The 12,713-nt window shown below is 40.8% G+C and overlaps 1 protein-coding gene across 9 annotated transcripts in view; it reads left to right on the forward strand.

The window, feature by feature from the left end:
- PTPRM (protein tyrosine phosphatase receptor type M) overlaps positions 1-12,713 on the forward strand; it is an 827,815-nt gene that overhangs the window by 736,761 nt on the left and 78,341 nt on the right. For all 9 annotated transcript variants that reach the window (XM_037050333.1, XM_037050337.1, XM_037050335.1 and 6 more), the window contains 2 exons: positions 2,686-2,762; positions 4,891-4,927. In XM_037050333.1, coding sequence (XP_036906228.1) covers positions 2,686-2,762; positions 4,891-4,927 — 114 coding nt within the window. The remainder of the gene's footprint in view (positions 1-2,685; positions 2,763-4,890; positions 4,928-12,713) is intronic.

The raw sequence follows: 12,713 nt of genomic DNA on the forward strand, positions 1-12,713 counted from the left end.
GAAATAAAAACAATCTCAGTCTGCTTAGGAAATATGCTGTATGTGTGTCTGGCTCCGTCATCAAGGGAGTAGAGCAATTAAATTTGGAGAAGTAGCAGCCGAGTTTTAAAAAATTGAGGGGTTAACTGAATGAATGGAAGGAGATGATGGGGAAACTCTATTTCAAAACCGCTGTTTATTGGAGATGAGAGAGCAGTCTTGTGAGAGATTGAAGTCCCTAATGAGAACATTCCTGAACAATTTGAGAAGCCTAAGGTTGGTAAATCATGGGGAATGGGTGACATTTATCCCGAAGGTCTAAGAGAAATACACTGTGACAGGGGATTCTGACAGGAGGTATAATGGATCCTAACATAGCCCTGCTTCTAAAGATTGGGAGGCTCTAATTCGGCACCTGCCTTTTAAAAAACTGCCCAGGGAGAGCCAAGGAGTAGAGGGAGGTAAACCTAATCTCCCTCCAGAGGAGCTGACTAAAAGCCTTGTCTGTGTAGAAGGACCATGATTCAGTTCTATTGTAGCATCCTCCACGCAGGAGGCTCGAGTGGCTTTACCAGTGGAATTGCTTATAGCTGCACTCTGAAGTAGCTGTGTGTGTGCACCGGCTCTCCTACCGAATACAAAAGCCATAACAATCCACACATGCCCTGTGCCTCAGTGACTCACCTCCCCCACAACTCAAGCAATCTATGGACAGGGCACCTAAGGTTTTAAGCAAAATATATTCTAGGAAACTAGTTCTTAAAGCAGATCACCAGGAGAAAAATTCTGATCACATACCCATCCATTTCTGAGTTACTATTGTCTCTTTGGGCACCAACTATAAAGACAATGAGAAGAAAAATGTGGTGTCTCTTATGCAGCACGTGAAAACAGCAACAACTGACCTTTATCCATCACTAACTACATGTCGGGCTTTTATCTCATCTCTGTCTGTGTTTTACTTCAATGCTCACAATAATCCCATGAGGTAGGCACTTTTCACCCTCACTTTGTAGATAAGGAAACTAACGCACAGAGAGATTAAACAACTTGTGCAGAATCAGGAGTGAGGGGCTGTAGCCTGCATGCCAACTCGGAGCTACCGCAGATAACCACTCCCGACATTCTCCTTTGAGCAGAGCAAGAAGACGTGGCTTCTTCCAGGTTTTTCTCCTTGTCTGACCCACTTTGTCACCACATTCCAGGTAAATTTATTGAGCCCTGACTAATTATTAGGTATTGACATGACATAATATGACTATCAATCATGAACTAAAGTGAGAAGTCTCATCAGTGAAGGAAGGTTAGAAACTGCACACAATTTCCTCCTTGAAAACAAACAGAACATTCATCCACAGGGGTTGAACTTGAGGGACCAATATGAAGTGTTGACTTGTAACCATTAGCATTTCAAGCCAAGGAACAGGTCTAAATCAACCCTTTGCTCCAATGGCTGTTGGTAAAACGGTCTTTCACCTACAAACCTCCTGGCCCTTACCTCCAGCGGGGGTGTAATTTCTCACCCACTAACCCAAGTAAATTGTTGAGAAGAGTTGGCGGCTGAAAGGCAGGGCCTTCCGCTGGCCCAGCACCACTGGAAGTGAAGACTGGCAGAATGTTTCTCTCATGCACGCCACTCCTTAGAAGCCAGAAGTGCTCCCCCTTCAGAGCAGCTAGCTTTTATCTGCTCTAAACACTGAGTTTGGGTGTGAGCGTTAATCGGAAGGAAGTGTTCCTCTGATGAAAACAGCATTAAGTTAGGGAAATAATTTTTAAATCACATAACTTTTCAAAAACCAAAAAGTTCAGTTTTTATTCATTTAAAAAAATTGGGTGGTGGGGAAAGGGACCAACTATATTCCAGGTCTTAAGTTAGAGGTCAGGAGTAGAGCAGTGAGCAAAACAGGAAAGCCCCTGGCTTCACAGGATTTTCTGAACTTTTGTTCTTAAAATATATTTTTTCAAGGAAATAATTGAGCTATCTCAGCACTATTTATGGAGAAAATTTTTCATTCAGAAGTAAATGTAGCTAACTAATACTTCAAATGCAGCCCTGAGCAGTCCTTGCTGCGTGCCGGACAGTGTGCCTGACATTCTTTGTTTCACTTCATCCTTAAAACAACATGTGTGGTCATGCCCTCCTCCAGATGTGTTGCTCAGGCTTGCTGGCATAATTGAATGGCAGGGATACCCATGACTGATGGGAAACAGCCTTGCTCTACCTGCCTATGCCCTCAGGTACAGAGGGAGGGCTCAGAGAAATCACGGGTGATGACTGAGGTTAGAACCACGTCCGCACCTCCCAGAAGGCTGGGCTGTGGTTTATAACCATCATTTGTCAAGGTGGATGTCATAGGCAGCCTTCAAAATCGCAGGGTTTGTATGTGATTTAGTGAAGTTACTAAACTTTCAATCCAAGAAATAATTCTGGTGTGATTCACAGGACTCTTAAGTTTCAAACCTCTGCCAACTCTATACATCTGTAGATGATCAAAGAATAAGTGAATGGGATTTACTGTGAAATGCAAAGAATTGTAATTCTTCAGTCTTAATAGAAAAATAGGAACTGTGGGAACTGTGTAGTATTTAATTCTTTATCTTTAAAGCAGAATGAATGTGGATGGTTTTCATATAATGTGCTTATATTCTGGGGCTCTAAGCATCTCAACAGGTTGCTTTGTTCATCATTTTTCTTTTGTTTTTCAGATGACCATTCCCGTGTGAGGCTGCAGACCTTAGAAGGAGACACCAACTCAGACTACATCAATGGAAATTATATCGATGTATGTACCTAGAAACTGTCAGCAAGCCCCGCTGCTCTGACACATACCACATGGTGTGTCTGCCACAAGACTGGTGGACACATGTTGGTCTGGCACCAGAAGCAAACACATTAGCATTGCCCCATACACAGGCCATGGAACTTTAGGGGAGGATATGGCGACTCTCCTCTCATGCCAGCCTATTGACTGGTAACTCCTCTGTAGCTTTCCGTGCCGTCTTAGCCATCCCTTTCTTTGTGGACTCAGAAAATGCTATTTCCATTTTTTTGTCAACAACTTTGATTATTCGACATGTTAAAAAATCTGTTTGCATATTAATAGGACAAAACTCTCTAATTCCTAATTCAATGATTTGACATCTCTTGTCATCACCACACTTTCAAGTTGCCTTCAAAGTAGTCTGCAGCTGTTAACCAGGACTTCTAATGCACGCAAGACATGCTATTAAATATGCAGGCAGTTTAATTATTGAAGACTGCTTCTTTGTTCATTCCGCATCGTCTTCACTTAATGTCTTACATTAGAATAAATTCTTTAGGAGACAGCATGTTTTCAGTTGAAAGAATGAATGAAATCAAAAGTAGACTAAAAATCAAGGGAAAATTGCTGTTAACTGTAGGGCCCAAGTGTTTACATTAAACAGATTTCAGCCTCCTTACAGTTCCCAAGCCATTCTCTGCTTGGCCATCACACTACTTCCTTGTCCACCAATATTTTCATGGACAGGTTTTGTATTTTTTTCTTTTATTTTCTTGGTTGGGTATTACTCAGGTGTCACTAAAAGTCCTCGCATCACAATCTTGAGGATTCACCTAAGAATAGCTGTAAGATTTTTATTTTTACTGTTACTTGGAAGAGGTTGACAGTTTGGTGATTTGAGTATGGGACCTGGGAGATTATTTGCAGAATAATTCATATGTCATTCCTGAAATTCCTCATTCTCTATACAATTTTGATAATGACCAAAAACATACTCACTCAACACAACTTACATTTTTTAGTAAAGTGCGTTGTATTTATTCTATTATTCAGTAAGTGTTTAGTGAGTATCTTACATGAGTACTCAGAGGTGTGCAAGCCATGTTACCTTGTCCCCAAGGTCTCACAATTTAGAAATGCAGTAAGAAACATCTTTTTAATAGCACCCCTGCTTTGGGGATATTCCAAGGGAACCTTCTTCATGCTCCAGTGTCAGCTCCTGCAACCCCTGCCGGGCCTTTGCCCACAGGGACAGTGTCCTGCTCATCTGTTTCCCTGCACATGATACATGCTCGAAATATTGTACACACTTAAGAAGTGTTTGATGAATCTGACTGAAGAAGTATATGTGATTACATTAAGCATTATAGTAATTGGAACTAAGCTTTAAAAAACTGAGTGGGTAGCAAAACAGAGGAAGAAAGACATGGAAATACCAGATTAATTAGTTTTCATTTTAACAAAGAAAAGAGTCAATATTCAGGGTGATATTCTGTGTTACCTGTGTGTAACTCTCTCTAAATTGACTTTACTTTTCCCAGATGCTGATTCTAGTGTTCATTGTGCCCTTTTTATGTGGTCTCAGTTTTCACCTTTCCTCTTCTTATAGGGTCATGATAAAAGGAAGGGGTCTTACAGAATTTCTACGTCTTTAAATTTCTGGCCAATGCTACAGCATCATGTCATGGCACAGGCAGTGTTTAAGAATGATGCTTAGTATTGCTATTGATAGAACTGCCTATACCAACATAACAGAATATGTGTTAAAACCTTGGCACATTGCCAAAAACACCCAAACATAAATGAAATTCTATTGTATATTCCCCACCTGTTTGTACTCTAATAATAGTCATGGTCATGTTATTTCAGAGAATCCGTAAGTTGTTGGTGTTCATTACTCATCTATTATCCCACAGCCAGTGTGTGGTTCAGTTACCCACACCCTGTCTGCAAGCATCGGAACTGTCATATTTGATGCACCCTCACTTATTAAGAAGAACTCAGTAGTACTTGGTCTGGTCACTTAACTTTCAAGTGGTGCACATGTTAGTGTTTGTGAGTGCATTCATTTTGGCAAACCTAGCATGTGACTCCTGTGCTGTTTATTGATTTTTAAGGTTGTCAAATATTTATTCTCATTTATTTTTAGGGCTATCATCGACCCAATCATTATATTGCCACCCAAGGTAAGTTTGTTTCTGCTTTGATATCTCTCTTTGGTTATTTGCCCAGTCTCTATCATCTCCACTCTCCCTCAGAATGACATTTGCATACTGTGATAGCATCATTCATTGCGGTTCTAGCCACCAACACAAACACCCTGTTTCATCAGCAGAAGTTCTGATAATGTAATGGTTTAGCTAAAACTTCATGTTGAGATCATTAGAAGAATTGTGCTCATCAATTCATTATTGAATTAAATCTGTCTTCCTTAGGAATTAATCTAACATTTCCAAAAATATATACATGTATATTTATTAAATAAATACATACTGAATACCCTCTATTGCAAAGCCCAGAGGTGGCTGCTGCCAGAGATGCAGCTGAATCAGCAAGTGCCTTTCTCACACCGGTTGTGGTTTAGTGGGGAAGTTGTGAGGTGACCTATATACTAGAAAGGATGATACCAATTAAAAGCTTGTGTGAGAGGTACAGAGAAAATGTTAGGGAAACTTGGAGAAGAAAATATATTTTGGATCAGATGCAGTGATCCAAAAACAGCTTTGTGGCAGAGGTGAAACTGGGAGAACTTCTAAATGGTGGGGACACCAGGAGCAAAGATCTGAGTTCAGGAAATTAGTACTCATAGGTGGAAAGCAGATGGTGAACCACTTTAGCTAAGGGAAAGCCAAAGTAAAGCTGTAAGAACATGTTGAGGAAGTTCATGGCCTGGTTTTTGTATCATCTTCCCCACCAACTATGAAGTGAGTCATCTATGGAGAACGAGGATCATGGGAATTCTGAGGTTTTCAGAAACCAGGCATCAGAGAGGAGGAGTTAGTGAGTCAAGGTAAGATGAATTAAAGAAGTGCTGAGGGGCAGAAAGGATGCAGTTAGAGTTAAAGGGCACCTATTCTCTCCATTTTATAATTTTATCACTGTTTCTGGTAATGCATTATATCTTGGAAACAGGAGCAGGAAAATCAAAAGGATGTGACTTGCCAATGGCCAGGGATTAGCAGGGGGCTGTACACAGAAAGTCAAGAAACAAGGGATGCCAAGAAAATTGTGGTTGGGATGTCTAGGCTTGGTGGGAGAGGGGTCAGAGGTATCTGATGGACCACAAGGAGAGGGAAGGAGGCCAGCTTCAGTTACAGAGTCATAGATAGGAGAAGTAGTTGTAGCCAGAGAGCAGAATTCCAGTAGAACTTCCTGCAGTGGTAGAAATTGTCTCGGTCTGTGCTGCCCAATATGGTAGCCACTGGTCATGTGTGGCTATTGATAGTCATAAAGTATCTACTATGAATGAGGAACTGAATTGTAAATTTTAATATTGATTTAAACAGATGCATTTGGCTATTCCCTACTGGTAATGTTGTACAGCACAGCTATGGAGTGGAAAACTCTCAGTAACAGGGCCACCGTGGAGCCTTATCCTAAGCCTGACAGCCTCAGCCAGCACCCATGTGGCACCATGTGTATCAGGGGTGTCCAACCCATGGCCCAGGACAGCTATGAATGTGGCCAACACAAAATCATCATTTACTTAAACCCTTTTTCTTCTGCTCATCAGTTTTCATTAGTGTTTGTGTATTTAATGTGTGGCTCAAGACAGCTCTTCTTCCAGTGTGGCCCAGAGACGCGAAAAGGTTGGACATTCCTCTACACCAAGTGTAGAGTCCACAGTCACACGTCACCACTGATGGGCTCTACAACTGTATCTAGGTAACCTGCTTGACCTTCAGGTTTTCCTCCTTTGAAATGAAGTCAGTAATGGCTCCTTCCAAGGTAGTTTTGCTAGTCTGAAGAAATGTGGCATGCAGAGTACCCAGCTTGAAAAGGTCCTTTCATAGGAGTTTCATTTCATAGGTCCCTTTCAGGTCACAGGCTTTTATGGTTCAAACTCTTACATCTGAGATGCAACAAAGACCTGTGCCTAGTCCAGCACTGGTGCCTTCTCTTATATTCTGCTACCTCCAAACTGAACCAATTGATGTCTTTGGAGAAACCCTTTGTTAGCTTTTTACATCCATACTAAAAAAATGCTAACCAACATCTGAGCCTACTGGGAGTTGTCTTTTTGCTGATGAAGGGTTTTGCTTTGATCTTGATGACTGCTGACAGATCAGGGTGACGGTTGCTAAAGGCTGAAGAGCCTGTGGCAATTTCTTAAAATGAGACAACAATAAAGTTTGCCAGATCGATTGACTCTTCCTTCATGAACAATTTCTCTGTAGCATACGATGCTGTTTGATAGCATTTTACCCATAGTAGAACTTCTTTCAAAATTGGAATCACTCACAACCCTGCTGTGATTTATCAATGTAAAATTCATGTAAAATTCTAAATCCTTTGATATCATGTTAACAGTCCTCATGGCATGTTCACCAGTAGATTCCATATAAAAAAAAAACACTTTCTTGGCTTAATCATAAGCAGCCCCTCACTCATTAAAGTCTTCATGAGATTGAAGCAATTCAGTCACATCTTCAGATTCCACTGATGATGGTCCTGTTGATGGTGATGGTGATGATAATGATAATGACTCCCTAAAACAACTAAAATAATAACATCAAAGACCACTGATCACAGTTCACCATAAGAATATAATAATGAAAAAGTTTAAAATATTGCAAGAATCACCAAAATGTGACACAGACACAAAGTGAGTAAATGCTGTTGGAAAAATGAGGCCGCCAGACTTGCTTGTTGGAGGGTTACCACAAACTTTCAGTTTGTCTAAAACACACCACCTGCAAAGTACAATAAAGCAAAGCACAATACAGTGAGGTGTACCCGTATGGCATGCTCCAAGCCTGACACAACTGATGGTCTCAGATTACCCGTGGTAAGGATTTCTGATCCTTTGCAGTAATTGGTGGATGGGCACAACGTGCACATGCAACATCGCCTTTGTTAAACTAAGAATGCAAACTCCTGATTCTAAGAGTCCAACAAAGTGGCTGATAAAACTAATAGATAAGTGCAGTTTTTAAATCTCTGCTTTTTTCTCTTCTGTTTTGCATGGATATAATTCTTTAAAATCTATTCACAGCAGAAACTCATGATACCATATGAATGGTCCAATTTACTGGCAACCACTTATATTCCCAAGACTTCAAAATACATAGATTTTCACCAAGTGCCTTCAATACAGAGGGCATGTCATGAATTTATCTATTCAATCTCTCCCCTTCCCTCGACTTTATTGATTTTCCTACCAGGAATTGATTTTACCTTTGATAATGATGGAAATGTTTCTGCAAATTGAAGGTACCACATTGAAGCCAGATCTGTGGCTTTTTCTTCCTATCTCCCTTCCATTGAATTGTATTCCATCTGCCAGCTAATACACTTACAACCCAGTATTCACTTCATCACATCTTTTTAACCAGCCACTAATACAACTGTAATATTCAGGATTTATGATTTGGTGTAGAAGGGATCAAAGGAGAGAAAGCATGTCTGTTACTCCATGTCCATTCTCAGAGCCAGGGCAGAGCTGGGATTTCAAAAGCATGGTTCACAGCGAAGGGCAAATGAGTACACAGGTCAGTGGGATTGCCCAGAATTTACCCTATTTCACAATGACAAAATACTCAGACACCCCACAGGGACTGTGCAGGCCCTGAGCTGGAGACACACATTTAGAACCATTCATCCAAAATGATTCGGAAGAACACCTGCCAGCCACATGGTGTGCAAACAAGAGGGCCCTGGAGAAGGGTTCTCTTTATTATTGTTTAGTGTCATCTTTCAAACTGACTTCCTCTTGAGAGAACTCAAGAAAGATGATGAAAGTTCGTTGTGGAAGGACAGGTTGTTGTGTAAGTCTGTAATGAGCATGGCCTGCCCATCACGGAGTCCCTCTTCCTCACTTTCAAGTTCATCTGTGGGTTGAACACAGAGAAATATTGGAAGATCCTGCCAGGGGAACTTGCCTGTAATTCCTTCAGGGGGAGCAGCCATGCCCATGACATCTGGATGACACATCACAGTCAGGTGGCAGAGACCCAGCACTTGGCTGGGATTTCCAGGAGGCAAGGAAGGGGTAGAAGGCATGAGCCTAGAAGGTGGAGATGAGGAAATTAGGACGTGTCTTCAGCCAGCCTTGAAGCATGGGTTCCCTGGTCAGAGGCTGGGCCAGTGGGAGGATCACGCTCCCCTGCAGAGGGTGTGAGGTGGGAAAGGTCTTCACCTCTGTGGCATTTTGAGTCTTCTTAATCACTTCTTGAAATGGATCTTCTCTCAAGAGATTCACATGTATACACACATCTTTTACATAGATGTTCAGGCATTTACAGACTTAATAAAGCCCAGCCTAAAACACTATGCACCCCAGCTAACACCCCTGCAGTAGAGGGGCCAAGAACTGAGTACTGAGAAGTAAAGTGAGGACACTTTTCAAAGGCTTTGAATAAGGGGTGTTATTTAAAGAAAGGCAGACACACAGGGAGAGAGAAAGGCTGTCTCTAAGCCACATAGTGGTGAAAACAGTGCTTTAAGTCGATTAATTCGCATGGAATTATCTTGGAGAGAAAACTAACGAACATAATAGAGAGTAAACACAGAAAAATCTGGAATAAAATGAATAATTCAGACAACAATAAATGTAGTGGGATAGTTGTAGGTTTTATTTTATTCAATAATCTAGGTTACGTATGACTAAAATATGTTTTCTAATATTAAATATAGTCCCCAAATGTTGATTTTTAAGTGAGCTTCCTTCTCATTTAATAAAAAGTGATATATACATTTTCTTCTCATATTAGTAATTTGGATTGATACAACACTTTTCTTTCTGAAACTCAGCACTTTTATTTGGCTATTCAATAAATACTATGGGCCTATTATGTACTAGGCTTGGTGCTATGACCAATTCAATGTATTTTCAATCCTCTGACTATTTTGGTATTTATTCCTCTTATTTCATAAGTAGGAGAATTGAGACCCCTGAGGTGAGAAGGAGGGATGGAAAACAGAAGTGACATGTATCTGTGTGCCTGTAGCGTGCGGACGGGGCCTCATAATGCGTAAGAACGTGTGATTCTTGCCTTAAAGAAGAGGTTCGGGCTTGTGTTGCTGCCCATGTGTTGCATGCTGCCTCTTTCACGGGCTTGGCAAAGCACACCCCTCAAAATCACATGGTTAATTTTTGGTAAACAGGTGCAACCCTTTCCTTCCAAGTTATGATGCTTCTTGAAAAAGGCAAATCTCCAATGATATAGTCATATCTGAAAATACGTCTTTTTTTTATATAGTTGTTTTTTTTATTTTATTTATTTATTTATTAGAGGGGAAGGAGAGAGGGAGAGAAACATCAATGTATGGTTGCCTTTTGTGCGTCCCCTGCTGGTAGTTGGCCTGCAAGGAACCGGCCTGCAACCCAGGCATGTGCCCTGACTGGGAATCGAACTGCAATTGTCTGGTTCGCAGGCCCGCGCTCAATCCACTGAGCTATGCAAGCCAGGGCCTGAAAATACATCTTAATTAAAGTTGTCTTAGATGTCCTCAAACATGACATGAAGCATCCAGAGTCTCCTTGTTCTTACACAGGCATCTGAGCACCTGTGTGGGCACCCACAGTCCAGGGCTCCACAAGGGTGCTGCTGCACAGGGCTAACACTGATGGTGACAAAACAAGACCCTACTTGGCAAGATCAAGGCCAAGCTTAGAACTCCAATCCAGCAGCCAACACTGTCAAGTTAGCACAGTTCAGACAAAAGAAATGAAGTGCCTCCAAGGCACCTATGCTCAAGAAGAGTAAAATGTGTGGATTTTAACAATATAGAGTGAAAAGTACAACTGTGATGCTCAGAGCTTCTGGATACTCAATGTCATGTTTTAGGACTTCAAGTCACACTGGCATAGACCACAGGAACTATATAGAAAACCAGATACGAGATAGTTATTTACAATGAGAAATGTCACTGTCCATCAGAGAGAACTGCCCTCAACGGCATGTTGGCTCATAACCTGGCATCAAAAAACACCAGGGTGCATTCATTGATTCAACAAGTAGCTACCGACTGCCTGGTAGAGAGCTAGCTAGGAGCAGATGCTCACTGAGAACACAAGAATGAGAGAGCAAAGGAATAAACAAATGAATTGTGAGTTACTGTGTGCCAGACACCAATTAAGTGATAGAGTAGTCCAACTAGGCAAAAAGGATATCTCATGTTGGCCCAATAAAGCATCTACTTACCTGGGGGAATATAAGGATTGTTATCTCAAGCACCTGACTATTTCTTTTCTAAGATAAGAGTTGGTCATCTCCTATTTTTACTAATGCTTTTTCTTTAGACACATCAGTAAATCAAGGCACTGGTTTTGAAGATACTCCATCTTGTTAAACTAAATGCTTATCTCCACACTGACCAACCTCTTCGGTCATAAGCCCCAACCCCATACATGCCATATGTGTTCATAATTATAATTTGCAAAAGAAAAACCTGAAAGAAATTTCCTCCAGAGACTTTCACCTAGGAGCAAACTTTTATATGAAGCTAATAAAAATGCAGAAAGTGAAGATGTATAGTGGAAACACCTCCAGAACCTCAGCTCCACACAAGAGTTGAAACTTTCCTACAATGTCTTCCTTCTGTTTGCTGTTCATCTGTTTTTCTTCCACACTTCTTTCATATAATCTGTGTGGTATGAACATTTTTAATGAGAATTTTTAGAAAGATAAATATGGTTTGTATTTTTGTAGCACAGAATTCCCTTCAGGCCTCTGAAGCAGTAAAAAATAGTGCTTAGAATAAGATACAATTTTCCTCAGCAAGTCATGCCTCCAGCTGGAGCATCTTTGCCAGTTCTCCACACTCTATAAAGAAGCTTTTGTCTCCTGCATTCTGATCTCCAAACAGGGGTGAACACTTGAAATTACCTTTCAGTAGAATTGAAAGAAAAAAGTTTTTTAAATCAAAAGCTAAGGCTTCCATAAACCCCTTTTGTTTTTACTCCTCCAAGCTCCAGCGCAGCTTGCTCCGGAAATACGAATTCTACATCAGCTGAATTTGCTTTTCCCAGCTAAGTTGTCCCCACATTGTCGGGAGTGGTGGAGAATGTTTGGAATTATTTATTCAATCCTATTTGAGATTGATTTAAAAGCATTGCCTTGTAGAGTATTCTCTAGGGTCCAAATTTAAACAGGGAGTCTGTGAAAGAGTATGATTTATACACAGGCAAAGAGCAACGACCCTCATGGGGTCTTAAGTATTCCAAATTACAGGGCCAGGATCTCCCTGCAGGGCCAGCCCACACTTCACTCTACATCCCTCTTTTTCTAAGAAAAAATGAACAATTGCAATCAACAGCCTATCTACAAATTTATTTTCAAAGAATAGCTGCTTTTCACCAAGTTACATATAAAAGATACTGGCCAATTTACTAAAAGATCATATCATAGACATCTTTCATCCACATGCTCTTAATAAACTTGCTTAGTAGTAGTGAGAATGTTTAAAGTCAGGTTGTAGATTAGAAGATGAAACCAAAAAAAAAGTGACATTAGTAACGTCCACCCGTGTTGTGACACGTGCTGAGCAGGAGCGCATGCGCACGGAGTCGGGGGGAGCTAACCGAGTGCGGGAAAATTTGAAGACGAATGATGCCCTGCTGTTAAGCAGTTACCTGGTTTTAGGCTGTCTTAAAGCAAATACTTTTTAAATCTTTAAGAGTATTTTAGAGCTGTTTCTCATTCGAAATAGAAACGTATAAAATCTTTCTGTGCTGGTAGAAACTTTAAAAATCGAAAGCCCCATTCTTCTCTTGTGTAATTGAAACAGTTGAAATTTAAAGCACAAATT

This window comes from Sturnira hondurensis, unplaced genomic scaffold (assembly GCF_014824575.4).
Source record: "Sturnira hondurensis isolate 20B ecotype Veracruz unplaced genomic scaffold, ASM1482457v3 Scaffold0006713, whole genome shotgun sequence".
NCBI lineage: Eukaryota > Metazoa > Chordata > Mammalia > Chiroptera > Phyllostomidae > Sturnira > Sturnira hondurensis.